General features: G+C 38.8%; 4 protein-coding genes across 13 annotated transcripts; 2 read left to right on the top strand and 2 right to left on the bottom strand.

Moving 5' to 3' along the window:
- Positions 1–49: 49 nt before the first annotated feature.
- phgdh (phosphoglycerate dehydrogenase) lies at positions 50–6,824 on the bottom strand. The gene is made up of 12 exons (XM_032567283.1): positions 6,547–6,824; positions 5,346–5,497; positions 5,199–5,264; positions 5,061–5,115; positions 4,805–4,903; positions 4,583–4,715; positions 4,355–4,503; positions 3,716–3,868; positions 3,090–3,228; positions 2,703–2,836; positions 2,406–2,622; positions 50–411 (listed from the first exon to the last, which is right to left on the bottom strand). The coding sequence occupies exons 1-12, from the start codon at positions 6,682–6,684 to the stop codon at positions 257–259; spliced, it is 1,590 nt and encodes a 529-aa protein (XP_032423174.1). The 5' UTR covers positions 6,685–6,824; the 3' UTR covers positions 50–256.
- Positions 6,825–8,574: 1,750 nt separating this feature from the next.
- Positions 8,575–13,296, top strand: cfap210 (cilia and flagella associated protein 210). 2 transcript variants are annotated; one of them, XM_032566856.1, is made up of 9 exons: positions 8,577–8,940; positions 10,315–10,511; positions 10,607–10,780; positions 10,863–11,068; positions 11,171–11,327; positions 11,409–11,548; positions 11,938–12,130; positions 12,203–12,367; positions 12,457–13,296. In XM_032566856.1, exons 1-9 carry the CDS (start codon positions 8,889–8,891, stop codon positions 12,808–12,810), a joined length of 1,638 nt encoding a protein of 545 aa, XP_032422747.1. In that variant the 5' UTR covers positions 8,577–8,888; the 3' UTR covers positions 12,811–13,296. The 2 variants fall into 2 exon arrangements, with proteins under 2 accessions (XP_032422745.1, XP_032422747.1); XM_032566854.1 differs by having other exon boundaries at positions 8,575–8,940; positions 11,171–11,548.
- Positions 13,297–13,506: 210 nt separating this feature from the next.
- On the bottom strand, positions 13,507–19,918 carry ppig (peptidylprolyl isomerase G (cyclophilin G)). 2 transcript variants are annotated; one of them, XM_032566852.1, is made up of 13 exons: positions 19,830–19,918; positions 19,170–19,243; positions 18,227–18,301; positions 18,023–18,130; positions 17,036–17,080; positions 16,859–16,946; positions 16,708–16,737; positions 16,486–16,625; positions 16,242–16,401; positions 15,963–16,148; positions 15,783–15,873; positions 15,427–15,566; positions 13,507–15,012 (listed from the first exon to the last, which is right to left on the bottom strand). In XM_032566852.1, exons 2-13 carry the CDS (start codon positions 19,225–19,227, stop codon positions 14,106–14,108), a joined length of 2,028 nt encoding a protein of 675 aa, XP_032422743.1. In that variant the 5' UTR covers positions 19,228–19,243; positions 19,830–19,918; the 3' UTR covers positions 13,507–14,105. The 2 variants fall into 2 exon arrangements, with proteins under 2 accessions (XP_032422743.1, XP_032422742.1); XM_032566851.1 differs by having other exon boundaries at positions 19,785–19,904.
- Positions 19,919–20,190: 272 nt separating this feature from the next.
- Positions 20,191–27,525, top strand: fastkd1 (FAST kinase domains 1). Of its 8 annotated transcripts, none has more exons than XM_032566846.1 (15): positions 20,191–20,226; positions 21,227–21,689; positions 21,766–21,834; positions 22,086–22,211; positions 22,432–22,830; positions 22,909–23,019; positions 23,977–24,108; positions 24,180–24,666; positions 25,274–25,388; positions 25,469–25,597; positions 25,692–25,823; positions 25,902–26,015; positions 26,282–26,426; positions 27,028–27,142; positions 27,238–27,525. In XM_032566846.1, exons 2-15 carry the CDS (start codon positions 21,355–21,357, stop codon positions 27,319–27,321), a joined length of 2,493 nt encoding a protein of 830 aa, XP_032422737.1. In that variant the 5' UTR covers positions 20,191–20,226; positions 21,227–21,354; the 3' UTR covers positions 27,322–27,525. The 8 variants fall into 8 exon arrangements, 7 of the variants coding, with proteins under 7 accessions (XP_032422737.1, XP_032422740.1, XP_032422739.1 ...); XM_032566849.1 differs by lacking the exon at positions 20,191–20,226 and adding an exon at positions 20,233–20,387 and having other exon boundaries at positions 21,231–21,689; XM_032566848.1 differs by lacking the exon at positions 20,191–20,226 and adding an exon at positions 20,233–20,387.
- Positions 27,526–27,975: the final 450 nt, after the last annotated feature.

The raw sequence follows: 27,975 nt of genomic DNA, 5'->3' as shown, positions 1-27,975 counted from the left end.
TGGTTTGCAATAAACCCCATTTTAATGAGTAAATCATCAGAGTCAACACTTCATGCCCAACATTTTATTTAGGTTTTACTTCAACAAATTCAATAAACACAAACACTGGAATGCTCTAAAAATAATTTTAAATGTGTGCAACTACTAAACAAGCCGTTAGCTGTAAACACTAACAAAGAAAGGTTATTTATATCCAGCCCTCTTGAGAAGACTAGGGTTCTTCACAGACTAAATGTTATTCTGGGACAGTTTTTGTTTAGATACTGAGCTGTGCTACATTCTTAACCAAAGGTTTCAAGACGTTGAGATCTTGCAGGAGGGAGGACACCCCGACGCAATACCACACATCCCCAGTGTGGTCCGCAGGAGCGCTGAAAGACTCAATCTGCACTCCCTCCGAAGCCAACACTCCTAAACAGAACAATTAGAAAGAAAACGTGGGTGTGAATTTAAGGAACAAAGAACACTACAATTTAGAAATTATAATTGCAATCTTCAAACCTAATTAAATATGATAAAAACAGAGGGAGAGAAAACAGTGTGGAGTTTCATAGTGATTTTAACAACACTTATTCCCAAAACTTCTCTCATTTTGTAGTAAAGAAGTGCAATCCACCCAGACTAATGGTGTCTTTGCACCCATTGGTGCATCCACATGAATATTTGTCCAATCACTTAGTTTATGTTAAATACTTTTGTTTAATTGTTCATTTGTAGAAATCATTTTTCACTGTAACAAACATTCTTTTCTCAATAAAAGCCACATTTTGTTGATCATGCTTGATTTGTAAAAGCAACAAAAGGGTAATGACCGAAAGAACGAGATCGCGGATACAAGCGGCCGAAATGGGTTTTCTCCGTAGGGTGGCTGGGCTCTCCCTTAGAGATAGGGTGAGAAGCTCAGTCATCTGGGAGGGACTCAGAGTAGAGCCGCTGCTCCTTCACATCGAGAGGAGCCAGTTGAGGTGGCTCGGGCATCTGGTCAGGATGCCTCCTGGACGCCTCCCTGGTGAGGTGTTCCGGGCAAGTTCCACCGGGAGGAGGCCCCGGGGAAGACCCAGGACACGCTGGAGGGACTATGTCTCTCGGCTGGCCTGGGAACGCCTCGGGATTCCCCCGGAAGAGCTAGCAGAAGTGGCCGGGGAGAGGGAAGTCTGGCCCTCCCTTCTGAAGCTGCTACCCCCGCGACCCGACCCCGGATAAGCGGAAGAAGATGGATGGATGGATGGACAAAAGGGTAAAACATCCAAGTGTGTGAATACTTTTTATAGGCACTGCATTGCACACTGTAGTACTTATCTTATCAACTATATCCTTTCCAGTCAGAAGAGACAAGCTGGCCAATGTTAAGAGATTACTTTAAGTCTAAATCCTTTAGGGGTATGAATAATTTTGAGCTTAACAATCCTTGGTTTCAATGTTACTTTTGTTTTTAATGAACAGGCAGAAAAAGGTTCACATTTCTAAAAATGAGTTGATGTTTTGCTACAAAATATAATAAACATAAAATTTAATCTTTCAAAACTCCCCTAAATTGATGCTCAGGTGGTATTCAGCAGCTGCTTGTTCCTAACCTGGCCATTTCCTAGTTTGCCCCTAACTGATCCACTTTTCCTAACTTTTAAGCATACGCACTTGTATTCCTGATACTGTCAAAATCTATGAAAGAGTAGAGTTCAAAGAAATATTTGAAAAACCATCAAAAACCCAAGAGCCAAAAATAATGGTGGTTTATTTTTTTTAGATCATTCAACAGACAATGCAATAAAAGTAGGACAATGACTGATAAATTTTCATTGAACTGAAACTTGTTTGGTTACATTTAAACTAATTTTAGACTGTTTTCACTGTGTAACCACGCAGATTTATGTCTTTACCGCACATTTAATAGTAAAAGCAACCTCTCTTCCAACACACAACTCTGCATAAGTAACCATGCCCCTTTCAGCAGCAGTATTTTCTGCTTCACTAGGTGAATTTTGATTCAGTCATAGGCCTGTTGCAATAAACAATAAATCAATTAATCGCATAATAAATGAAAGTTATCGACCTTATTTAATTTATCGGCTTTATCGTTTCTTCCTGCCTTTTTCTCTTTCTATTGCTGACACTGGACGAAAAATGCGTCGTATGTTGTGTTTAGTTTTTATTCAAATGCATTTTTTGTTAACGGAAACTGAGAGTTCATTTTATTTTCGTTTTTGGTTGCTTTGTTTATTTTGTTTATCAGTTCCAGTGTATTTATTTTTGGCAGGATATCTCTTGCATTATTATGTCACTACCATTAGATCAGCTTAAAATGGTCTTCAAACAATATTATCGTTTATCACAATCATTTTGAGACAATCAATGGCTCAGCAAAATTTGTTATCGTGACAGGCCTACTCAGTCGTTTGTCTTCTTACCAGCCACAGAGGGCAGCAGCTGAGGGTCGGCAGAAGCCTGGAGAAACAGCAGATTTCCAGTCAGAGAGACGGGCTGCCTGAAGACACTGCCGCTCAGCTCCAGCAGGACAGGAACGCCTCCTTGAACCGATCCGCTCGCTTTACAGCTGTGGCCGTCTGCCACAACCTCCACCTTACACAATCCTGCTTCCTCAGACGCACAGTGGCTCTGATTCACCTGAAAATACAAGTTACATGAATTAAAAAGTATTTAAGTATTTGCCATGTGGGATTTATCATCATAAGTTAATTTCCTACCGCTATTCCACTCTCCTTGGCGAGGCTCTGGATGTTGATAAGATTAGCACTACATCCAGATTCATGTTTCAAAAGTCCCACAAGTACAGCTGAGGTCAAATAACCCCCACAGGATTTCATGAAGTCCCCTGACCCTGATTTTCAAATAACAGTTTATAATGTTACAAGAACTTGAAAGCAAGGAATGCCTTTCACAGCAGAAAGGTTTATATACACACACATAAATATGACATAAATATGTCCTTCATGTATCAAACACTGTCTTGTTTCATGGTTAGACCACTAGAGGGAGGTAAAAGAACAGCCTTTAGCAATTTTACACTTTCAGGAATTAGTTCTCCTTTTAAGATCATTGTGAAAACGGGTTAGACCAGTTAGTAATTTGACCTTGAGTGATGATGTGAGCATGACTGAACGGTTTCCTAGAGGCACTGCAGGAGTGAAGCACCGCTCCGATAGCTTCTCCGAGTCTGATCAGCTGCTGAGACTCCTGGGAGAACGTGCCGGCTAAAACCTGAGCATTTACCTGCACAAAAAGGACAAAAATGAACAGTTTTAAAAGAAAACGAATTATATTTTGCTTTATACTTGGATGTACTGCTATAGCATATAGGATCTCAAATTCAGGAGCATTTCCTGAAAGTTGTTTACCAGTTGCATCTGGGTTCAAGTCTAGAAAGGGGAAATGTGTCAATAGATACTCAGAAGTTAAATGTTTCACTTCTGGGGTGCGTCAGTGTATTAGGATAGGAACTTTCACCCACCCAACAGAACAAAGAGGAAGCTTGTTTGGAAAGGTAAAACGATTGTCCTAAATTCAACAAATGCATGAATATTTTTTAACTTAACAGCTAAAGTTAAGCACTGCAGTCCACCTTGCTTTTGTAGGCAAACACATTTTAGTTACTCCTGTTTTTAAATCTTAACCTTTTCTTTTGTTTTGCAAAGAATATAGATGCTTTAAAAAGTTAATTTAAATTAAAAAAGATGTAGGACATTCGAGTGGCACTCACTGCTCCGACCAGGTTCTTGCCGTTCACCATGTCCACAATCTGCAGGGCGATATCCTCGCCGCAGCGGGCCTGAGCCTCCGTGGTGCTGGCTCCAAGGTGAGGACAGCTGATGACATTAGGATGGTTCACCAGAGAACGATTCTTAGGCGGCTCCTGCAGCCAACAAACACAGAACAATAAGAACTAGATCAGAGTTTTCAGACCATTTTTAAACTACAGTGTCTTAAAATGTTGACTTTCTGATACCAGTTTTCACTTAATTAACAGAATACAATTGATTTTATTCTATCATTTCAGTTGAGAGTCATTAATCCTTTAATTTAGGATCCGAGGTGATGCCACATCATGGCCCTCATGTATGAAAAATGTACACAGTGAAAAAAAATTGGTTTAAGGTTGTTTTTTCCATCAATTTTGAAGTGGGTGTATAAATTACATTTTTGAATTCTCTATAAATTATTGAAATTGTTTTATTGCCCAAGACCTGCCACCCACAGACTGGGAACAATTAAAGTAGGAAATCATCAAAATCCAGTCACTAGCTAATTCCACTAAGCATCTCTAGTAAAACAAAATTGCTTCAGAAACTACAGAGAAACTTTGTCGATTACGGAGAAATATCAGTAACTTAGATTTCACCTCAATAAAAACATCGAGTCCAGCTCCTCCACACTGTCCAGACTCCAAAGCTCTGAGAAGAGCCTCTTCATCGATGATGCCTCCTCTTGCACAGTTCACGACCTTCACTCCTTTCTTGCACTTTGCAAATGTTTCATCATTGAGCAGACCTTAAAAATAGAACACAACATGGCATTAGTCTGCATATTGTTGTTGTACCCGTCATCCTATGAGGACAGTAAAGCTCACCAACTGTGGAGGGCATCAGAGGAGTGTGGACAGTGATGTAATCACACTGCGGCCAGAGCTGCTCCAGAGACATTTGCTCCACCCCCCAACTTGCCGACACCTCAGGCGGAGTGATCGGATCATAGCCGATCGTCTAGTGGGAAGCAAAGAAAACAGCCATGTAACATTTGTATAAGTGTTATAATCCCACAAGTCTCATCATGTTTGACTGTCTTGACTCACCCTCATGCCAAATGCTTGCATTCTTGTGGCAACCTCCTTTCCTATTCGTCCCAGCCCGACAATCCCAAGCACTTTGCCGTACAGCTCTGCTCCCATGAACTGTAAAAGTGAAAACAAAGACCCTAAATATGAACAGAGCAGAATCAGCGATCACATTTGATTACTGACAACTGAATGAACAATGGAGCCAACCATGCAACTTAAACTGCCGTACGTGCCAAATCCAAACTTGTCCCAGATGGGAATTTCCATGTACCTTTTTGCGATCCCAGTTGCCTTGTTTCATTGACATCACAGCTTGAGGCACATTTCTAGAGACCATAGAAATGATATTAGATGAATATATAGATATTAGGCTACTAATGTATGTTTATTTTTACAAAAAACCTCTTGCCTTGAGAGGCTCATCAGCAGGGCACAGGTCAGCTCGGCGGCACTGATGGTGTTGCCACTTGGTGTGCTGCAAAATGAAATAAAATGGACGGTGGGTTAAACTGTGTGGCACAGTGCACAGAATGTTTGCCATTAGCTGCACACTTACTTCATGACAATAACGCCCTTGTTGGTGGCAGCATCAACATCCACATTGTCCACACCGGTCCCAGCTCTCCCAATAATTTTGAGATTATCAGCAGCATTTATAATGTCCGCTGTTACCTTGGTCGCAGATCTAACAACAAGGCCATCGTAGTCCTAAAGTGTACAACAAAGCACAGAGTTATTGCTGAATTTATGTTGGCAGTCATATAAAAAGACTAAGTCATGCACATGGAGTTTCAAACTAATACCAAAAAGGATGCATAATATATGCCTATAAATTTAAAATATATATGTGAGGAAAAAACTAGGCAAATAGGTGGCGCTCTGCTATATAGGTACTTCAAAAGATTAGTTAAGACATTTCTTTTCCCCTTTCTTCAGGTAAATCAATTATTATTACAGAAGATTTATCAAACCAAAAATTCTAAAGTAATCTTTTACATTCAACTAAAGTATTGAGGGTGAATATTACTTAAAAATAATCTGTGCAAGTTCATTTTTATTATATCAATACAAAATGCTGACACTGCAACCTGCAATTGTAAACAAAAAGCTACTTTTGGAACAGTAGTGTAATTAACTCAATTCAAATTATAAATTAAATAATCCCAAAAGAAAGCTTTAAAATAAATACTTTTTGAAAAATCCACAAGTAACAGTAAAAATTACACCAATCAACTTGATAAATATTGATAGCAATAGAGGGTTAATGGTGTCCATAGCTAACACTTGACCCAAGGATCCAATAGATTATGTGTCCGGGCCTGAACACTGCAGCGCATTCAAGTTTAAAGAGGAAAGTTCACTACTGGGGTATTAATCCACTTTAAAATTTCTTTTAAGACTTGGAGTAAATGCCCGTGCATGTTGTTCTCGACGTGGATCTGATAAGAAGTGCCACTCTGCAGCATGTGGGAGTGATGGGAACTCAGGGATGAGTTGCATCAGCTTCACAATGGGCGGAATCAAGCTGAAGCCACTTTGCACATTTCAATATGGTATTAAAAAAGCGTTTATCAGCGATACATCCCAGTTAATTATTCAAACAGATTATCTCCGCTTTGTTTGTTTTGTGTGTGTGTGTGTTTCCCAAGAAAAGTGCAGCACGTTTTCAGCTGATGCAACTTTTCCTCCGCAAACAGGCAGCAGGTTTACGCTTCTTGAAACACCGAGCCGGGAAATTACACGATGGCAACACCAACCTTGATCTCTGCGATTAATTCCTCCTTTTTCATACTCTGCTTTTCAGTGACACGGATGCCGTTTTCCTCCAAGATCGCCCTGCAGCGAGGGTCAACGCTTTCACTGATCAGCACAGTTTTGATGCAGATGGGAGCCATCTTTGGAGGGGGTTTCTCTGCCTGCTGGTCGCGGAGGGGCCACCGGTGGATGTGGTAGTGAAATGATGGGCACTGTGGGAGTTCCTCTCCCTGCTTCTTACTTTAGTTCTGAATGGCTCTCACTGATTTCCCACGAACCCCTCTTTTTAACTTGGTCCCGCCTCTCGTGCATCTCCTGTTCTGACGTAACCACACGTGCACACTGGAGGCCAGTTCAGAAAAATGCTCCTCAAGAAACTTTGTGGTTGAAAGAAGAGTGTGCTTTCATTGCGAGAGGTTTGCGCACAGATTTAACTGAACTAAATGTCCATCAGATGAATCAAGCTTTATAAAAACCGAAGCCATAAGGATCGTACAAACAGTAAATCTTCTAACAGAAAGATTGGAAAATATTTCAGAAATACAATTGCGCATACATGTAGCTAAAAATTTATTTCAGGTCTGAATTTTGGCCAACATTTCGCACTCGCTTTAATTCATGTTCCCCTACACATTTTTTTGTCTTACATGTTTAAAAGTCTCAGATAATTTCACTCACTCATCTTTGAGGGTTGAAGAAATGAATACCTTGTTTGAAGTCATTGACTTTGACTAGGTCACTCAAAAATCTTTTGCAGAAAAACTCTATTTTAAACATACTGGTGTGGATCCTAGTATAGTTTTACTTGGAAAAAAATGTATCTTAAAAATACATCTTGGCTTAATTTTCCAGATCATGTGCATACCCAGAACAGCTCATTAAAATCTCCAACACTGTTACTTTAATAACAAGAGAGAATATAGAGAAACCCATTTATCCCATTTTTTTTATTGTTTACCCTAAATGAACTGTGAGTGAGGTCACAGGAGTCTTAACTCAATAGATGATGTTCATCGCCTGACTCATTAGGCTGCACATGACATCTCCCTTATCCTTTTAGTGTTCTATACCCATCTGTCTCTGTTTGAACTGCAAGGTATTTCTGATAATGTTAGTCATCTGGTGTGAACTACCGTCTTTTTCTTGGTCAATAAACAGAGAAGAGCTGACTAGTACTTCGATAGGTAATGTCAACGGAGGCTTTTGCGATAGTGGTAACATTTTCAACACAAAAAGCAGTTTTGTTAAAAACTGCTTTTCGATTTTCAACAAAAGTGAAAAAAACTTTAATTTTTCAATATATTTTAATATGTCATACACTCGTTCACACTCAGAAATAATGCACAATATGCTGCAAGATTTTACACCACTGTAAAATCTCTTGAAAGATTATTATTGCATGACTGTTAACTTAAAGACAGCCACCATCCACAGTGCAGGGGCTTACACTCATAAAAGGTATGAAAATAGCTAATGCCTGCACATTTATAAAAAACAATAAAACTAACAAAAAGTCAGCTGTATAAACTGTCAGTAATCAAGTTGGAACAGTGAGAAAGCAAACACTTTTAATCAAAGATAGTTGAATAACACATATTACAGCATTTGTTGCTAAGACCATGCTGTCTAAATTGTAAGTCAGTGTTTATATGATTATTTGAAGTAAGTACAGCCAAGACATCCACTCTATAACGGTGTGAAATATATACAATTGTATCCACCACAATACAAGTTTATTACTGGGATTATTATTAGTAGTATTATCTATCAATATTAATAAAGTTTGTGTCAAGCTTTCAAACCAAAACTTAGTTTAGCTGATTTGGATTTGATATCAGTGGAAATGGCCAGTAAACTGACTTGAGATGACCCCCTTTAGCTCTGTAGTGCTGCCTGTAAACAAACTGAAAATGTTAACCATGTAGTTCAAAGCAAATTATGCAAGAAATTATCAAAAATTTTGCTTAAATATTTATTTTTAAAAGAATAACATGTAAATTATGTGAACGTTTTAATTACTTCAGTGTTTAATTATAAAACGTACGGCGTTTTTAGCCGTTACACTTCTCCGGACTGTGATTGGTTCTTCGGTTGCTTAGATACAGTTCAACAGAAGCCGTCTCGAAACGTCACTTGAATATTAAATTTCACCGTGAACAGCTTTTGATTGGTTGTCTAGGTTGGGACGATCTTTGCTATAGGTTGTTAGTAAGGATATAATTAAATTTATAAGTATTCGGCGATGCTCTTTAGTGTTGGTTATTTGTAACGCGAAAGTAATCCTTAACATTTCAGTTTGGCATTTATGATTTAACGAAGCTTAAACCGACTACAGCAACTAGATATGGCGTCAATGACTCCGTGCGATGGGAGTCGGAAACCATTCAGTAAAAGCGGTGAGAATTAAATAAAATGTCCAAGGTTTTGCAAGTTTAATTAGTGTTGAGCTGTTATATGGTGAAATATTATGTCTGAATAGACATTATGTTACCCAAATCTAACGAGCTATTTCTTATTTGTGTTGCAATTATCTTCCTCAGCAAAGGGAAACCGAAAATCTTCTATTTTCAATGAACTCCTGATTTGTTATTCTGTAAATGTTTACATTGTTATAAGACTTCTAAAAGGTACATTAGAACTGTGTATTTATTTACTAATTTCTTTGCTAAAGTAATACAACTGCATTTATTTTCTGCAGTGCCTTTGAACAATACTAACCTTTCAGTTTTTTTGCACATTACGTCACAAATTTCAATGCATTTGATTTGGATTTTATGTAGCAGACAAAAAACCCCCCTGAGAATTATTGTTTTGAAGACTTTTTACAAGTCAAATTCTGTAATTTCTATTCACCGTCTTTTAACCAGACACTCTTACACACTGTACTGTATCTCAGTGTAAATACAGCTGTTTTGTTATGGTTTCAGAGGCTTTTTGGAGTACTTTTGTATGTCAATTTCATCATGAAGAGCAAAGCAATATTCCATACTTAAAGCCTCTCACTTTGTCACCATTCATCTGAAAAGGCAAAGAGTATGATGAAACCTAAACAGACAGACTTGGGCAAGGAGAGCATTAATCAGAGAAGCAGCAAAGCTTTCCAATAGTCCACTGGTCAAAGTGCATGAAAAAATCTATAGACTAAATTACAGGTGAGTCCCGCAAGAAACCTTGTTAGAGACGGGAAAAGTCCTGAGACTGGTGCAGCGGTTCACCTTCCAGCAGGACACTGACACTGAAACCACGACTGCACAATAAATCAACAACAATATATATTGTGACAGACATATGATCAACATCAATAGAAAATACGTCCAATAACATGTTCAATATACTGTCCAGCATTCTGTGAGCTTTGAATGGCATTTGTTTTCTTCAAACTTTGCAGTCAATTGCATAAAATGTCAATAGAAAACATCAAAGTTTTTGGTTGCAGTGTTACAACATGTGAAAAGGTTCAAGGGGCTTTTACAGAGGCCTGTATTCTGCCTGATGCGTTGTGTTTTTATAGTTGCAGCCCTTTGTCTAGTACATTAGTACATTCTGGGTCAATTTGCCCCTTGGAGTTATCGGGTTTAGAAAAGCAAACAGTGAGGTTACCATAGCAAAGTGCAAACACTCAGAGTAGAAACCTGAGTCGTTCCACTAGCCAAGATCTGACTTAAGACAATTTTGCAGTAAAAGACAAAAAATGAAAATTACTAATAAAATGTTAGAAACTGGGTCTGTTTTTCTTGTTTTTATGCCATTATTTGCACTTTTTCAACAAGGAAAGAGAGACAAAGTATCCCAGCCTCCAGCTCTCAGAAAAATCACCATCCTAAGCCAAACTGGCTGGCACAGGATTCAAGATGAAATGAACGGGGTCGATAAAGAAAAGGAGCGTCTTAGAGAGGCAGCCAAACGCAGGGAGGCCCTACACCTGCAGTCAAAGGAAATTGTTAAGCAGTGGCCTGATACTATTGTTGTAAGTCTGAGTGTAAAATCTGACATGGGTGGTGCTGTTTCTTAAAGATCTAAACATGAAATGTGAACTAACTGTACATCTACTTTTGTTTTCAGGGTCAAAGGCAAAAAAAGCTGGAGGCTAAGAAGATCCGAGAGGAGATGGAGGAGGAAAAGAGGAAAGAAATGGCTGCAGAGGAAGCCAGATACAAGGAAGAAGAGCAAAAAGAGGCCTTGACAAAAGCCAGAACTCAGCTGTATTATCAAAACGACCGGGTGAAAGGATTAAACGTCAGTACAAGCATTACAATTCAGCACCGTAGATATTACATCTAATTAGATCTGTGACAAATCAATGTTGCTACCTCCACAGCGCGCACTCCTGCACACAGAGGTGCTGAAAGAGAGGGAGGCTCAAACAGAGCTCAAGCAAAGGATGAAAAGTACCACTAAAGACATGGATAAAAAGTTCCTGGAAATAATGACAACCACAAACAGTGAAGCCCTGAGGAAAGAGCAGGAAAAGGCTGTGCAAAAGAAGCTTGAGAGACAGACAGTAGCAGAAGACCTGAAAAACCAGTAAGACCAAATCCATCCCTTCATCTCATGTTTAGTTGGACTTCTTAGTAATGCTGAAAAAATAAATAAAAATCTAAATCAGAAATTTTTTTTTCTTTTTAGGATAAAGGCCAACGAGTTTGCGCGGGAGCAACAGAAGCTGGAAATGAAGAAGGACGCTGAGGAAATCCAGCAACTTCAGGAGCGTTATCAGTGGGAGCAAAGAATGGAGTCCGAGCGGCAAGCAAACCAGAAGAGGAACCTCATGAACGCTCACCTGGTCAATCATAAAAGACAAGATTGTACACTCTTTGCATCCAGATTTTACAGACTGTTTATTTGTACATTTTGTGTCCCTCAGGATCATCTCAATAATAGGGCACTAAGAAAAGAGCAAGAGGCGCAAAAGCAGAAGGCTGACGAAGAGCAGATGAAACTCTTTCTGTCAGCCAAGGAACAAATGACAAAGCTACGGAAACAAAGAGAGAAAGAGTTATTTAGGTCTTGCAAAACATTAAATACAGTTGGATTTATTTATTACTGAAAAGTTTTACATATTTTTGCTATTCAATTTAAATAGTTGAACCCATGTATTCATTGCAGAGTGATCCATCTCAAGTCTTCATTTATATTAATTTAAGTGATTTTTCAGCCAATGACAACATATGACCAGTAATAGATAATAGCCATTAGATGGGCTACATAATCATGTGGAAGACTGCTGACTTGAGTAGTTGTGCAGTAGAAAATTACTGATACCAAAATCCTTTCTAATGGACAGTTGAGTGGAAGGTAAAAGTGTGGTGGAAAGATGCACTCGTAGTATATCATCTGCTAAGATTTCTCATTCGAGTTGCTCATTTGAGTCTTTTTTTTTTTTTTTTCTCCAGTGAAGTTCAGCAACGAAGAGAGAGGATTTTGAACAAGCTGGCAGCCACGCAGCAGGAGCAGGCTACAAACGACGAGCAGAGGATCGCTAAAGCTCTGGCTGAGTGGGATGCAAGACAGGCGCAACTGCAGCTGGAGGAGGAACGGAAGAAGTCCGACATGTTGAAGTCGATAGCTGCACACAGGGAGCTTTTGGTAATCCAGCATCATTCATAATACTTGAGACAATGGTTGCAACAACTTTCTAAATACAAATTGTTTTATCAGAGAAAGGAAAAGGAGCACTTGGATAAAACTGCAGAGCAGGAAACCCGAGATGCTCTGCAGGCAAAGAGAGAAGCCGACAAAATATATGCCGAGAAGCAACAACTGAAGGCTGAGAAAATGAGAAAAGAACAAAGAAAATTGCATGACTTCAATGTTGCACAGATGGTAATAGCTGAAAAACTCCACCGCTATCTGCTTCAGCGCTTATGATTACTGATATCTGAACGTGAAACTTGGCTCTCTCCTAAACGCAGGCAGAAAGAAGCGCCAGACTTCAGCAGATGAAAGACGATGAACAAGAATTCGAAGCAAAGAACGCAAAGCTCAGCGCTGAAGAAGAACTCAAGTTTCAGCAGTATTCACAGCACATCATCAAGGCAGCAGCAGAGGCCAAGAGAAATTTGTTTCCACTTTACAAAGCCACGAGAGACGGAGTGGGAGGTGGGCACGGCCCCGTTTTCAGTGGAGTTAGGCCCAGCTACCTCGTCCAGGACAGTTCTGGAGCTCAGATGCCCAGATACGTGTCCATCACCACAGAAAGCATCAGAAAGCTTAACGAGGCTGGAGACATTCACGAGGCAAAGAAGAGACTGGGCTTCACCTGGTGAATTTTTTAAGATTTTGTCTAAAACTAGGGCTGCAACTATTATTTTAGTGATCAATTATGTTATTATTCTAGAATCAGATAAAGTGTGTTGATTTGCAATTATCCATCACAGATCAAACGTCAGTACAGCAGGGCTGACTTCTTTTAGGGTGCACATTTGCTTCATTGTGTAGCTGAATACTGTTTGGTCTCAAACTGAACTGCTTTCAAACGGAAATCTGGAAAGATTTTAGGTAAAAAGTCCAACTCTGGGATGTTTAGTTTTGAATTTAAGTTTTCCATTTCCTAATAGGGAAAATATTTGCTTTAGTAGATTTTATCCGTTGTATCGGTATTTGAATGTTGTATCCATTTCTCCAACAAACTGTTAATTTGTCCATTTCCTTGTTCAATATTTAAACCCTGACCTTCTTGGAATATCTGCAGTTATTTCAAAGTGAACTTTTACATTTATAGTTTAAAAATGGATCAAACCTACAGCAATTATATAGTATGTTGACCAGGAAAAGCTAAGAACCTAAAATAGCCACTGTTAGGAAGGCCAACATTGAGCAGATAAGCAGTTTTATCTCCATTTATCAAAGTCATCACCAAGACAGTCTCAGCCAGGTGACATCTTCGAGTTTAGGTTTTTATTATTGTCATTTTCATTTGAAGTCATGTTTTGGACTCTTACAGTATATAAAAACAAAGAAACCAAGCTTTATAATTTAATCAGCATTCCCACATTTTCTTCCAAGAAAGAAATTGTACATTTGTTTTTCATTCTAAATAAAGATGACAGAATTACAGTAAAGGTTTGGCAGAGTAAAAAAAGAAACAAGTATCTCATCTAAATAAAGCAAACAGGGATGAGCATGCAAGATAATCTTTTCCAGGTCTTTTGCTTAGTAAAAATGGAAAAAAGTTGCAGTAAAATATTGTTTTTGTTTTTAACTACACAGACTGACAGCAAGGTTTCTGCAAAACTAAAATAAAATGAATCAAATCTGTAAAACAAAAATGTGAGCTGTTGTGGTCATGTGAGATTAAAATATTATTGGGTACTTGCTTCTTATGTTCACATTAAACGTCAGTTCCAGATCATTGTGTTTCTGCCAGCCTTACAAGTTCCTCTAACCAGCTCCATGATTAAAACAACGCTCTTTCAGGTCGAGCTAGCGTTCGCACGAAGCAGCAGTTTGTAGTTACACATTTGAGAAGGTGTTATGTTAGTTTCTTCCTGTTTATATAAACTGGAGATCTAATTATGTTTATCTGCAGATGAAACTAGCTTGTTAATTAAAAGCAAAGTGATCAGTCGCTGTCGGAGCTGGAACTAGAGCTTGACCGACTTTTCTTGCGATCTTTTCTATCTCTGCTTTTTGTACTATCCGGGCTTCTCTTGTCTCTGGATTTCTTTCTTTTTGTAGAATCAGGACTTTTTCGGCTCTTCCTTTTTTCTGCTCTATCACTGTCGGAGCTGCTGCTGCTGCTCCTGCTGCTGCTATGTCGCCTCCTGCGGTTGGTAGAGTCCCTGCTTCTGTCATTTCTTTGAGAAGATCTTTCTCTGCTGCGGTCTCTCCTACGGCTTCTGCTTCTTGAGCGCCTGCCTCTGTCTCTGGTCTTACTCCTGTCTGGACTTCTGGACCGCCTGTCCTTCTCCCTGGATGTTCCTCTTCTCCGTTTCTCCCTCTCCTTACTCCTGCTTCTTTTTCTGGCCCTTTCCTTATCTGTTTTATCATCTTTACCTTTGTCTCTGTTTCTGCTGCTGGATCTTTCCTTGCTTGCTGATTTTGCCTTTGTTTTCTCCTGATCCTTTTCTTTACCCTCTTCTTTATGCTTCGTATCAGATTCCTTGTCTTTAATTTTATCTTTACTCTGATCTGCCTCCGAGTCTTTTTCTTTTTTATGTCCTTCTTTGCTCCTTGAGCGCCCTCTTCTGTCACTACTTTTATGCTTATTGGCCTTCTCTCTGCTTTTTGACCTTCTGCTCTTTTCTCTGCTTCCACTGCGACTGCGAGACTTTTCTTTTTTCTTTGCTTTGTGCTTGCTGTGATGCTCATCCTTCTCTGCAGTACCGCCCTCTTTGCTTTTAGACCTGTGCAACCGAGTTTTCTTTTCCTTTTTGCCCTCGGCCGTGTGTTCATCTTTTGTGTCGGATGTCCTTCTCTCTCGTTTTGGAGCGTTAGTTTCTTCATCCTTAGCATCAATCAAGTCACTTCTGTAATAAAAGAATCAAAAACAATAAGTAAGGTAATGGACAACTACTCTCAGGTAAAAATTTGATATGTAACCCAAAATTACATCTCAAGTTTTAGAAAGATTTCTGAATTATATTGTCTATTTGTGAATGGTCTGAAAGTATTAAATAACCAAGATGATCTTAGCTCATGAATATTGTTAATTTTACATATGAAGGGCCAAAATTAGATGATTGTACATGTTAAATAAACAAAACGTATCTAGTTTGTTTCAATTCATAAAATACATATCTTTTAAGGATGAAATATTTTATTAAAATTGGAATTCAGTATGTTAAAAGCACATATAGCTGTCCCTGCCACCTTGCACCACCCACACCCCGTAAACGCCCTCTTTCCGAAACTCCACCTATTCACAAAGTGAACGTTCTTACTTGTCCCCCTTAATCCATCGCTCTCTGGTGACTGCCCTCATCCTCTGACGCTGCATCTCCTGGCGCCAGTGTGGAGGAGTTTCACTACGCCGATATCGATCTCTAGATCTTGAACGAGAACGTGATGGAGTTCGGTACCTCTGTTGAAAAAAATAAAATTGCGATTTTTTTTAAATTTTTTTTTTTTACCTGGGACTGCATGTGAGCCAAGTATATTCAATTTAAATGCTAAAAGAAATAATACAAAAGGTACAAGGAAACCTGAATAATGACGCATTACATTTAAAATCAAAGTAATGATTTTACAGAAAGCAGAAATATTTTAGCTGAGCTCTTCGCATCTTTTGGTCACTTACCCTCGGTCCCCTCCCTTTTATCTTCCTTCCTGATCGAGTGGTAACTTGAAATCGCCTCTGATATGGTGACTGAGAATTATATAAGCCAGCGCTGCAAATAAAGAAAAGCATGATGGTCAAGCAAACACAGTACCATTACTTCAGGTTTTCCTTTCTTGCGGCAGCTTATGAAACACTAACTTCTGTCTGGATCTGTCCTCTTTATTCCTCGGGTCCTTTTCGTCCTCCTTGTTTGGCTTCTCGGCTGGTGGAGGACTTCTCCTCATGAGGAACCGGTTCTCTGGGATGGGAGGGATTTCTTCAGGCCGTACAGTGGAAGTCACCTCGTCTTCTTGTTCTTTCTCTTCAGCAGTTTCCTCAACAGACCTATAAAAAGAAAAATTCTGTTTTAGAAGTTGCTTTTTTAATAAACATTAAAATAAACATTAAAGTCAGAAGTCATGCAAAAATATGATGTACTTCTTTTCCTTCTTTTTTAGTTTTTTTTCCTTCTTTCGCTTCTTAGATTCTTTTTCAGATTCTTCTGAACCTGAGGAAGAATCCGAGGAGCTTTCAGAATTAGATGAGCCACCGCTGGAGCTGGACGAGGCTTTCTCTCTCTTTTTATCTGCTTTCTTTCCTTTGAAAGAAAACAACAAACATCAAAATCAGTTTTAGGACATTTATACCAGTTTTTTATGAAAACCCAGAGATCCAAACAAACCTTTTGATTTTGGGATGAGCTCTCCGCAGTTCAGAATTTTCACTTCAGCGTACGGCCGGCTGTTAGGGTCCGTTTTCTGGTTCTCCATCGTTTGAACGACTTCTTGGCCAGAAATGACATGACCAAAAACCACATGGACACTAAAAACAGACGAGCTAAATCAAATTTTATGTCGATAACACAATCAATTTGTGTTTAGAAATAAAATCAGGTGCTTCTTACCCATCCAAATGAGGTGCAGGTTTTGTTGTTCTGAAGAGTAAGAGCCAGTCAGTGAAGAGAAACGCCAATAAATGTGTAAACTTGTTCGATAAGTAATACCAAAAAATAAAACTGACATTATTTATAAATAAATAAATAAAAAGCCACTTACATGAAAAACTGTGACCCATTTGTATCTTTGCCCCTATTGGCCATTGACAGCAGATAATCTTTGTTGTGTTTAACACCAAAGCTTTCGTCTAGAGGGGAAAGGAGAGGATTGTTCGGCCATCTTGAAGCCAACACTGCGTTTGACAACATCTGACAGCTCTGATGGTGGCTTCTTTACCTTCAAAAAAGCCTCCATAGATGGATTCCCCTCCTCTTCCATTTCCTGTAGTGAAGGAAAATAAACTACAATCAGATGCTAGTTGATTACAATTTATTAGAAAATATGTTTCTCATGTGTTCTGAAATAAAGAATGGTATTGTGCCACTTATTTTACCCTGGACATTTCTTCTCCGAGACCATTTATGTATACCAATGTCAGTGAAATAAGCACAAATTTTAACTCAAAAACCCTTCTTGCTGCTATATTATTGACAAAGTAGACATGTGAGCTCAATAAGAAATAATGTGATTAATTACGTTAAATGTGTTAAAATCTATATAATTAATTTATCAATCGATGCTAATGTGTTAAAGTCCCATTCCTAGATGTTATTATTGTCCTGTAGAGAACAGAGAAAAATCGGGGCAAAAAAATTGTGTAGTGTGAAGTGGGCTTAAGGGAGGAGTGAACTATTGCATCTATATCTTCTCTATCTACATCTAATGATTATTGAAGGGAAATATAATATACAGACTTCATAATCTACACTCTTTTGGTTGAATGTAGTTTTTATTTCCACTTTGATTTTATGTTTAGTTTTTATTCAAGTGCATTTTTTGTTAATGGATACTGAGAGTCAATTTTATTTTTGGTTGTTTTGTTTATTTAGTTTACCAGTTCCAGTGTTTAGTGTTCTTTTGAAAATAAAGTACATCTATTTCTGGCATGATATCACTTGCATTATTATGTCGTTACCATTACATCAGTTTAAAATGGTCTTCAAAAAATATTATCGTTTATCGCAATCATTTTTGAGATAATTAATCGCTCAGCAAAATTTGTAATCGTGACAGGCCTACTGGCATTAGTTTACAAAATTAAGATCAAGTGGAGAAGTGTAGTGACAGGAAGAAAACTATCAGTATTGGGTCTATGTTGACATAATACATGAAGCTCAAACCATTCTGCACCTAGTATTTCATTCACAACCTTTTATATCTCACCTTCGCTGAAGTCTCCTCCTTGAATCATGAAGTCTTTCACAATGCGATGGAAAAGGCATCCTTTGTAGTGCAGGGGCTTCTGAGTTCCTTTGCCTATGCCTTTCTCGCCTAAATGAAATAACAGTCCATCATCATAACTGATCTGTAACATGAAGATGATCAATTCGTAGAAAAAAAAAAAATTAATGTGGAGAAGTCCTTCACCTGTGCAGAGGCATCGAAAGTTTTCACAGGTTTTGGGGCAGATGTCTGAAAATAACTCCACCACAATTCTGCCAACTGTGAAGAGCAATCAATAAGTTAGAAGTGAGTCAGGATGAAATACCCAGCTTTCACTGTTTTTGGGAGACATATTTAATAAATATAATTTAGACCAATTGTAAAGTTTTAAAAATGTGAAGTTTTAAATATTGAAAAAAAAAATCCGATTTTCTCTCAGTCAATCCACCGACAACAACCATGTTTTGGACTCATTAAACATAAAGCCTAATGAACTGTAAATGGAAAAGTAAAGTTATAGGGAGCAGAAGTAAAAGTAAAGGACTTCTGATAATTCAACAGTCCAGAGCAGCAGAGAGTGTGCAAAATAGGTGACGAAGTGTGTGCAAGCAGGTTGGAATGTTTGACGAAAAGTGCTTTTAGTGGTGAAAGGGTATCAGCAAGAATGAAGGGAGAGTTGTACAAGACAGCAGAGAGACCAGTGATGATATATGGTTTAGAAACAGAGCAGATGGGGAAAAGACAGGAGGCTGAACTGGAGGTTGCAGAGTTGAAGATCCTGAGGTTGTATTTGGTAGTGACAAGGATGGGCAGAATCATTAATGAGTACATCAGAGAGACAGCAACCTTCAGATGTTTTGGAGATAAAGTTAGTGATTAGATCGGCAAATGGATGCAGACTTTGAACCACGAGGCAGGTGGGTGAGAGGAAGACCAAAGAGAAGATTAGGAAGACATGAGGATAGTTGTAGTGCAGGTGGAGGATGCAGAGTATACGACTAAATGGAGAAGGGAAAAGCCGAAAGAGAGGAAGAAAAAGCTTGAAGATGCATCTTTCCATGTAAAAGGACAATCTTGTAATCCCGTCACCTACTGTTGATTTAAAAATAATAATAATAATAAAAAAAACCTTCTACATTTCTCTCACCTAGAACATTACTGATCCCGACGTCAAAGAAGCAACGAGGGCGAACCTTGATCCCCATAGTTTCTCCCAAACACCTGCAGTTGAACCAAACAAATGAAATTACAGGATAAACTTAAATTTACCTCGGAGCTCTTTATATCAAACATAGAGAGAACGAACGCCAATTCCTTAAAATATAGCAAATTAAAAAAACTATTGACTGCTGACAGCCTACGCTGTAGCAACATGTGGTTTAAGATATAACTGTTTGAGCAATTTGAAACTGAATCGTTTCTTCGTCTCTTTACGACTAGCTGGTTAGCTTTAGCAACATAGCGCTTCGAGTCTTTAGAAATGTTAGAGCAGTTTCATGGATACTTGAATAGAGAGACTGAATATTCCATTAATTTCTGTTTATCTACTGGTTAGGACTGCGTAGTGCATAGCAGAGTCACACTGAGACACTACCTCCCATGTAGGCCCAGTTGTTAGCATTAGCCAAAAAAAAAAACTCGCCTAATGTCTGCAGCAGCCATACACGCACACAGAAGAGGTTTGACAACTACATGGGAGCTTTTCGGTTTCACTACTTCAGAAAAACAGATAAGTAGACGTAGATAATGTAACAATACTTAACCTGGAAAAACAAGAATTTCAGTCTATACAGCGAAAGGTTCTTACAAGCGACGAAAAGCGTATTTTCATTCACAGTTGAGCTCACTGTTTTCTAAAGATGGCGCGGCAGGAACGTCAACTGGTGTCTGCCTAGAGTGGCGAGCCAGTGAACGCTGGGGGGAATTTTATGCCCTGAAATTTGCCTAACAGGAAAAATATTCCCAAAAAAGCAAAACCACTCTCTCAAAATAAAGCGTATGAACCTTCTACAAACATCACACTGTCTGATTTATGTGATTAACACCACGAGGCAAGAGATACGAAAGCAACTTAGTTAAGAATTTGAACATTGGTTACCACCAGGCACAAGCGCTTGTGCCTGAAAACTAAATATTAGGGGGAAAATAAACCCACTTAGTGCATGACCTGCCACGGAAGTAAAACTTCTCTGCACACATGCTAGGTAATTTTGACTTTGAGGCATTTTAATGACTGTGTTTACACTTATGTCACAAAGATAATGCCGTTTTTCTTCTATAAATCTAGAAAACCAAAAGATAAATTACACTTATGCAAATATGGAGATTATTTAAGGTGATGTTCGTGTACCCGCGTGAGGATCCGGTCTGTAATCTGAATTTAAACTAAAATGACTTTAAAGGAACTGTTTATTCAACTGTACTGATAGATAACCATGATCATGTCCGGCTGAACTCTGTAAGTATTTGCATGCTAAGTTAATTTTTTTTAGCAAGTATGAAAATGACTGATCTAGTATTGTTTCTGTATTGCAATTGAAAAATGAAATAAATTATTCTGTGTATATAATTTATAAAATATATAATATATAAAATAAGACCTGAACCTCGCCTTAAACAGTTATTCAGTTAAGCTACATTTGCTATGTACTTGTTAAACAAAGTTAAATATATTTTGAACCACAAATCAACAGCAACAGCTTACATTGTTCACTAGAATAGAATATAAATTTTCTTTAATGTCCCACAATGGGGAAATTCACTATAACTGAAATATTGTACGGCTTTGGGGCAGTACTGGCACATTGTCTTACGTGTCTCAACACAGAGACTGTCACAGTTGTAGAATGTGGTAAGGCTCTTGAAGTGTGGACTCCAGCTGCAGTGAGTGTTTTATAAAACTCCCAGAAACCCTGAAATGGGTTCTCTTTACAATCTTGAGGCTGCTGTTCTTCCTGTTGCTTGTGCACATTTTTCTGCCACAGTGTTTCCTTCCATTCAACATCCCGTTAATATGCATTGATACAAAACTATGAAACAGTCAGCTTCTTAAAAATCCTAGTATGGTGTTGGGGAATATTTTAATGCTCTGAGAAACTGAATTTTGAGTTCTACTTAGCTGTTAGCCAAAATCATCAAAATGAACAATAAACCATGCAACTTTCAATGCATTTCCTGCCTTTTCCCTTTGCTTTATTATACAAGACAGATCTCTGAAGGAGCATCATCTTACCACTCATGTGCCGTTTTGTGATTGGCTGAACCTGCCTCCTCTCAGCTGCCATGCAATGAAGACCTCAGCGCACACCTAGCTCACACCCAGGCGTGTAACCATGTTCAGACTGCAGTGTGTGAGGCCCTGCCTTAGAAGACTCCTCCATCAGGCGGTGGGGAGTAGAGACTATGTCCTGGAGGGGCTGCAGGTTTGCTCCGCTGACATTCAGGTGCTTGATGTGGTGGGGAAGAACAGAACCAAGCTGACTGTGGAACATGTGAGCTGTGCTGTGAGGATGCTGTGGGATTTTCAGAAGGAGAGACCTGAGCTGCTCAGGACTGTCCACCTCATCAAGTGCCACCCGCAGTTCCTGACCCTCCGGGTTTTGGCAGAGAATAAAATTTCTCTGATGGATGACTCAACACTGGTCGACATGCTTTATGCGTTCCTCAGGTATACAGACTCTTTGCTTAATGACTGTTTATTTAAATTCCAGTATTACAATATTATCTACTTCTCTCTTCTGCAGGCTGAATGTGGAACCACATGACAGTCTTGTGCAACAGATGGTTTCAGAAGCTTGGCGAAGAGTAGACAGGTATATTTTAAATAAATTTATATTGGTTTCTTTTGAGTTATAAAGCTGATTAGATAAAGTTGTCAATAAAATACACAGATGGTTCCCAAGTGGAATGTGAAACTAGGTGTCATAGACCCCCCAAAAAAGAGCAAATTCAGAGTTATTAGATTCAGCACAAGCATTTACGTAAATCAAATGAAAGTCACCGAAACCTTAAACATTTGGTCACTTTGCCATTTGTCTGTGACACATTGTGTTTTTTTCTGCAGACTTCCTATGCCATCTCTGTCAAAGTTTGCAGTGATTTTAAACGATCAGCTCCTCCATAGCAGTCCTCTGATGGGTCACATCACCAACATTTTGGACCAGAAGTTATCATCCATAGACAATGGCAGGTCAGTCATGTCATTAAACCTAGATGTATTTTTTTCCTCACTTCACAACTATCCATTAACTTTGTGTTTGCCTCTTACTTAAAATCCCAATATAATAATTTGACATTTGTGTTTGCAATACGGCAGCGTGGAAAATGTAAGGATGTATGGATGCTTTTGCGAGACACAATTGCCTTAACAATCTCACGTTGTGCACACTTGGTGACATTTGTCTTGCCAGGGTCCTGGCGGCGCTGATGGTCAGCGTATCGAACCTCGTGTCCACGCGGCTGCGGGACGCTCTAATCAGCAGAGCTGAATGTCTACTGGACACAGTCGATCCCCTGAATTACAACACTCCAAGAAGGATGGTTCAGTTTCTACGCAGCATCAAGTACATTCACCGACCCCTGTTGGAGAAGTGCAATGAGATTTTCATGCGCAACATTCCCAGACTGGATGCTGAGAACATCAGTATCATCTTGGGTCTATATCAGTCCCTTCAGTTCAACAACTGTGACTTCAGACTGGCAGCTAAAGAAAGGCTGATCGAGCTGATCGACACAAGCACAGACCCATACTCCTTCTCTAAACTTTTTGTCGCTCTGGCACCGATTAGCAGCGCAGAGATCAGAGAAAGGTTGGCACTGCTGAGTAGAAGTTACACATCCATCCAATTTGATGTTTTTGCTACATTATTTTGTGCATTTCCTCTCAGGTTGGAGAACACCACCCTCCTGGTGGCAGATGAATTCAGCGCTCACCAAGCTTTGGCTGTCGTTGAAGCCCTGGAGGAGATTCAGAGCAGAAACTTTAGTTTACTGAACAAGTGAGTTTATATCCTCAAAAAAATAAAAACAGCAAAATCAGCAGCCTTACCTTGTTTGTGTGACTTCTCAGCATGTTTAACATTTGTTTAAACTCCTTTGATGAAACAAGTTTTTCTAGATGCAGCGTGTTTTAGAGCTGAATCCATGCTTGGAAGCAGAATATTTGAATGGTTTTTTGTCCCTTTGCACCATCAGCAGAAGCAATATTTGTGATGGTTCCCCATTTTAAATATGTATTTTGATTTTGCATTGCTTAAGAGTATATTTTGAAATTAAGATATTCAGAATAAGAAGGGAGAAAGTCAGTACTTAGTCGTTTACTCTGAAAAACTCATAGAAATTTTTCTCTTTTATTACAATCTGAGATTCTTTATTGAGATCTCTATCCTCCAGGCTAAAGAATATACAGATTAGTGATCACTGTAGTGTTCAGATGAACTTCGAACCCACTGCCTTCTTTTATTTCAGTGTGAAAAACCTACTACATGGATGAAAGCCGCAGCTCAGTCTAGATCTGCAAAACTGAAATGTCCCCAAAATTATGAATACGGTAGCTAGAATTTAAGGTTGCAACTTCAAAACTGCAAAAAAATATATATATATTATTTTAATTTTTAACTTTTGGAGCATTTTAACTGTGTATTTATTTTTTCCATAACTTTATAACAATTAGTTTGGATTTTTCTTTCCAATTTCAGTAGTAATTCACCTAAAAATGCATACTGGTTGTTAATTTTCACATATAATAAGCAGCGGGAGACAAAAATGAAAAAAACAAAAAAAACAAACAAAAAGAAAATTTAACCTAAGATGGTAAGTTATTAAAAATGAAAGCTGCTCTTTCCATCAATTCTTCCTAAATAACCTGTTTCACAATTAAACATATGAATGAACTTATGTCCTATTTTTCATTGATGGTAGTTTTTTTTTTTAATCATTTCTGTATTATCTTCCAGAATTGCATCAGTGATCCAGAAGAAGCTCCATATCTACAGATCGATGGAGGTGGCCCGGATCACCCAGGCCCTGTTCCTGTTGCATTATCAGAACCCAGAACTCTTTGCTGCCCTCAGAACCATTTTGGTCAGGTTAGTGTTTATTAACTTACTTTTAAGCATTCCAGTTTCAGAAGTGCACTGATAGACGTTTTGTGTCGCAGCTTTTTGCAGCGCAGCTTCTACCCCTATGAGGTGACCATGCTGACCAGGGTGCTCTCCATGCTGCCCAGCCCACGCCTCGACGAGGACGTGGTCTGGCATGTGGACGAAGTGATAGCGCAGTGCAACCTCAGCGAGCTCAACACCATCTCCTTTGCCATTGCCAAGTGGATACGGACTGATCCGTCTTACCGACACAACACCCACAGCAAGTACGTCCGGCTGCTGCAGCGGCTGAGCCAATGCGGCCGCGAGAGGCTGCAGACGGCCAACCGGCTGGACCTGGTGCTGGACGAGACCAAATTCGCCCCAGGAGAGTGGTTCGAGGAGATGCTGCTGGAAGAGACGTTTGTCACGCTGAACAGGATGATCGATCAGATAAACTCGAGCAACATTGCTGACTTGGCCTTCTTCCTGACCAGAACCAATCGACTTCATCCTTCACTGATGGACAGAATTGCCAGTGTGGCCATAGAACACATTGACGAGGTACCCGAGGACACAGCCTAACATTTAATCCTGGATTACTAGCATCTGTACTAATTAGGCCTGGAACTAACAATTATTTTAGTGATAGATTATTGTATCAATCAGTTCATCGGATAAAAAAACAATTGGGACATTTTGCAGGTTTTTAATTTAACCACTGAAGCCTCTTTTTTATACAATATAGGAAATGCATTAAAATCTGCAAATAAAGAAATAATACAATTTCTTTTTTTAAATAAGAAAATAAACGCATTAGATCATTTGTAAAACATACTGACAGAAAAAACAAATTATCCTAAATGCATGTATTTATTTATTTATTTTTATTTATTTATTTTTTAACTTTTATTTGAACAATTCCTTGACATAGTCCACACTTATGTATTTTTACATTGCAACATAATTACAGATACTATGCATGTATTTTTTTGTACAGTTTTTGCTTAATTACTGCTCTGACTATGTTGTCCTTTCAGCAAATGGCCTTTTTTGAGTCTATATATTCCAGTTAACAATTAATCGATTACTTAATTAGTTGACAGTTATTCAAATAATTGATTAATCTGATTGTTTCAGCCCTAATATATTTTTTTCTTTTCTCAATAAGATTCACTTCTCAGCCACATACCCCACTCTTCTACCATTTTCTGTCCTGAATTATGAGCCTGCTCATGTAGATGAGCTTTATGATGCTTGTATTAAGCGCTTCACTCCTCACATTAGTAAGTAATATGTCCCAGCACTGATTTCTACTCTTTGATTGTAACTCTACAATCATAATTTTTTACTTATGTTGTTTTAGGCTCCTTTGACCCTCACCTGCTTGTCCTCCTGGCATATTGCTTGGCTCTAGCTGACCATTTTCCCGAAGAACTAATCAGAGAAATCTTCAGCATTGATTTTCTTGGAAAACTGGACTGCCAGCTGGAAAGTATGATCAGAAGCCCGCTTCTGCCTGTCCAGTATTAAAAGTAAGTAAAGTCTTTGTTCAGCAGGGTGAAATGAAGTGTTTTATGTTCTTACAGGCCTGAATGATTCCCTCAAGATGAGGACGAAACAGCGCCTCATGGAGCTCAATCGGGCCGTGTGTCTGGAAAGTCCAGAGTTTCAGGTGCCGTGGTTTCACGAGCGTTACTGCCAGCATCTGCAAAAGAAAGGTGAGCGATCGGAGCTATGCCTGTTTTTCTGTTTCCTTTTGAAATGTATTAAACATTTCCTGTGTAAACATGTTTTAGTGAATGGCTCCGTCAGTCCAGTGCAGCAGCAGATCCACGCAATGTTGGGCGGGGTTCTTGGTGGCATTAACTTTGTCCAAGCAGCCGTCATCACACCGTATTTTTACACCATACGTGAGTATAGCAGCAATATTGTCCTTTTTTTCCCTCACCGATAAACAGACAAGCAGCACATATAATATTCCTACCCCTCAAACCTTTTCAAACTCATACCACAAATTGAAGTATTGTAGTGGGATATTATCCAGTATTAGCGCTTTGTGAGCATAGAAAATGAGATTGATGTGTAAGTTTAAGTCTGTTTGTGTGACAACGGTTCTTAAAGGGGTGAAAGGTTTGCTTTTATTCTGGGGTGTGAATTTTATTTTTTGTAATTTCAGATTTTGAATGTAAACTAGACAAACACTTGAAGCCGTTGTCTTACTCTGGGCCGAGCACGTTGCAGATCTCAGAGAGAGGAAAGGTTCTGTGGGACTCAAATTCACTGGAAAACGCCCGAGATGAGCTTCCAGCGGGAGCTCATCGGTGAGGATACACACTTTGTGTGCATCTGGTTTGTTTTTGTACTTTGTCATAACACATACAAATAAAATATATACCAAGGCCTTCATTTGCAACAATATTGACACTAAAGGACTGACGCAGAAGCTTCCATGAACGGAAGAACTGATTTAGACGTCTCCGCTGCGTTCCCCCTAACCTGTCATGATGTTCTCTAATTTTATCCTAAACTTCTGAGGTCTTCACAGAACAGCTGTGATTAAATTACACACAGATGAACTCTGAAGGCAAATGCTTGCTCTAAATTTTATTTGGTGATGTCAGAATGATAAGGGGGCTAAAGACAAAAGCATATCACACTTTTATTTGTTTAAAAAAAAAATAAAAGCAATGAATCATTTTTCTTCAATTTCACAATTGTGGATTACTTTGTGTTGGCATGTCACATAAATTCCCAATAAAATACATTAAAGTGGTTGTACCTCTTGCACAGGCTCTGTATTTAGGCGTTGTAATGACTGGACATTTACTTCATTTTCTAAAGATTGCATACAGAATACAGCCTGAAAAAACTATTGAGATAAAGCCACTGATTCATTTATTATTCTATTTTTTTGTTTCATAGCATCGCTATCGACTTCATGGATTCCAAGTCTTTCTGCAAAAACTCTCATCATATGAAAGGTGAAGCCGTAATGAAAAGGCGACACCTTGAGATTCTGGGATATCGTGTTGTTCAGGTAAGAACATTAGCCAGTGCGCTATAGAAATAATCGTACTACAAACATAAAAGACTGCTGAGGTAATGGTGTGATATGGGCTTTTTCTTTCCCAGATTCCTCACTTTGAATGGAACTCCATGGAGCTTTCTACACCCCATGCATGGAAGAGGTATCTCAAAAAGAAAATCTTGGGATAAATTTCTTCCTGAAGCCTTATTTATGTGATAATGACACTTAGCAACTTTTGTAAAGCTCGGAGCAGATTATTTGAACAAAAAGTGTCACTATAGAAAGAGCTCTATGTTTTTATGTAAATGTGTCTGGCTGGCATGAATCTACCTCATTCATGTTGAGTGACAGTAAATTATGTGCTTTTGTATTAAATAACCTTTAAAAAATGTCATTGGAAGTGATACCCAGTGTTTTATTGGATGGCTGAATTCAGTAGAAGATAAACATGAATTTTTCTTCATAGTGTTTTTGGCTTTAAAAAAAAATTGTTATAAATAGTGTTTGGTTGTTTTTGGTCGGATTTTACAATAATTCATTTAAATTCAAATCTATTCAGTTTATTTATATGGCGCCAATTCACAATAGTTTAAAAAGTTTTCTATCCCAGCAGATAGCATCAAGTCGTTGACTTGCAGAAGTCACCAAACCTAGACGAGCGTATGGTGGAAGAGCTCGATTTTTTTTTTTTTGTCTCGTATTATATTGTCACGACGTAGTAAAAGCTCTAGTGGCTTTTATTTTATAGTAGATTGACAAGTAGGAGGGACGTGAGAGAGGTTACAGACGTGCGGCAAAAGTCAACAGGCCGAGACTCGAACCCGTGGCGACCATGTCAAGGA

Source organism: Xiphophorus hellerii, chromosome 7 (assembly GCF_003331165.1).
Source record: "Xiphophorus hellerii strain 12219 chromosome 7, Xiphophorus_hellerii-4.1, whole genome shotgun sequence".
Classification (NCBI taxonomy): Eukaryota; Metazoa; Chordata; class Actinopteri; order Cyprinodontiformes; family Poeciliidae; genus Xiphophorus; species Xiphophorus hellerii.
The sequence above is the reverse complement of the archived record's forward strand: the minus strand, read 5'-3'. Positions and strand labels throughout refer to the sequence as shown.

What these genes read in the sequence shown, in the direction of transcription:
- phgdh (XM_032567283.1), bottom strand. Translation starts at nt 6,684, where the DNA reads ATGGCTCCCATCTGCATCAAAACTGTGCTGATCAGTGAAAGCGTTGAC. An exon ending in TGCAAGCATTTGGCATGAGG is followed by an intron (nt 4,716 to 4,804) that starts GTGAGTCAAGAC and finishes GCTTCCCACTAG; the next exon opens with ACGATCGGCTATGATCCGAT. An exon ending in TGCTCACATCATCACTCAAG is followed by an intron (nt 2,837 to 3,089) that starts GTCAAATTACTA and finishes TTTGAAAATCAG; the next exon opens with GGTCAGGGGACTTCATGAAA.
- cfap210 (XM_032566854.1), top strand. Translation starts at nt 8,889, where the DNA reads ATGGCGTCAATGACTCCGTGCGATGGGAGTCGGAAACCATTCAGTAAA. An exon ending in ACCGGGTGAAAGGATTAAAC is followed by an intron (nt 10,781 to 10,862) that starts GTCAGTACAAGC and finishes CTACCTCCACAG; the next exon opens with CGCGCACTCCTGCACACAGA. An exon ending in ACTTCAATGTTGCACAGATG is followed by an intron (nt 12,368 to 12,456) that starts GTAATAGCTGAA and finishes TCCTAAACGCAG; the next exon opens with GCAGAAAGAAGCGCCAGACT.
- ppig (XM_032566852.1), bottom strand. Translation starts at nt 19,227, where the DNA reads ATGGGGATCAAGGTTCGCCCTCGTTGCTTCTTTGACGTCGGGATCAGT. An exon ending in AGGAGGAGACTTCAGCGAAG is followed by an intron (nt 17,081 to 18,022) that starts GTGAGATATAAA and finishes CCTTCACTACAG; the next exon opens with GAAATGGAAGAGGAGGGGAA. An exon ending in GAGGACAGATCCAGACAGAA is followed by an intron (nt 15,874 to 15,962) that starts GTTAGTGTTTCA and finishes CTTTATTTGCAG; the next exon opens with CGCTGGCTTATATAATTCTC.
- fastkd1 (XM_032566846.1), top strand. Translation starts at nt 21,355, where the DNA reads ATGTTCAGACTGCAGTGTGTGAGGCCCTGCCTTAGAAGACTCCTCCAT. An exon ending in CCAGCATCTGCAAAAGAAAG is followed by an intron (nt 25,824 to 25,901) that starts GTGAGCGATCGG and finishes AACATGTTTTAG; the next exon opens with TGAATGGCTCCGTCAGTCCA. An exon ending in CTTCCAGCGGGAGCTCATCG is followed by an intron (nt 26,427 to 27,027) that starts GTGAGGATACAC and finishes TTTGTTTCATAG; the next exon opens with CATCGCTATCGACTTCATGG.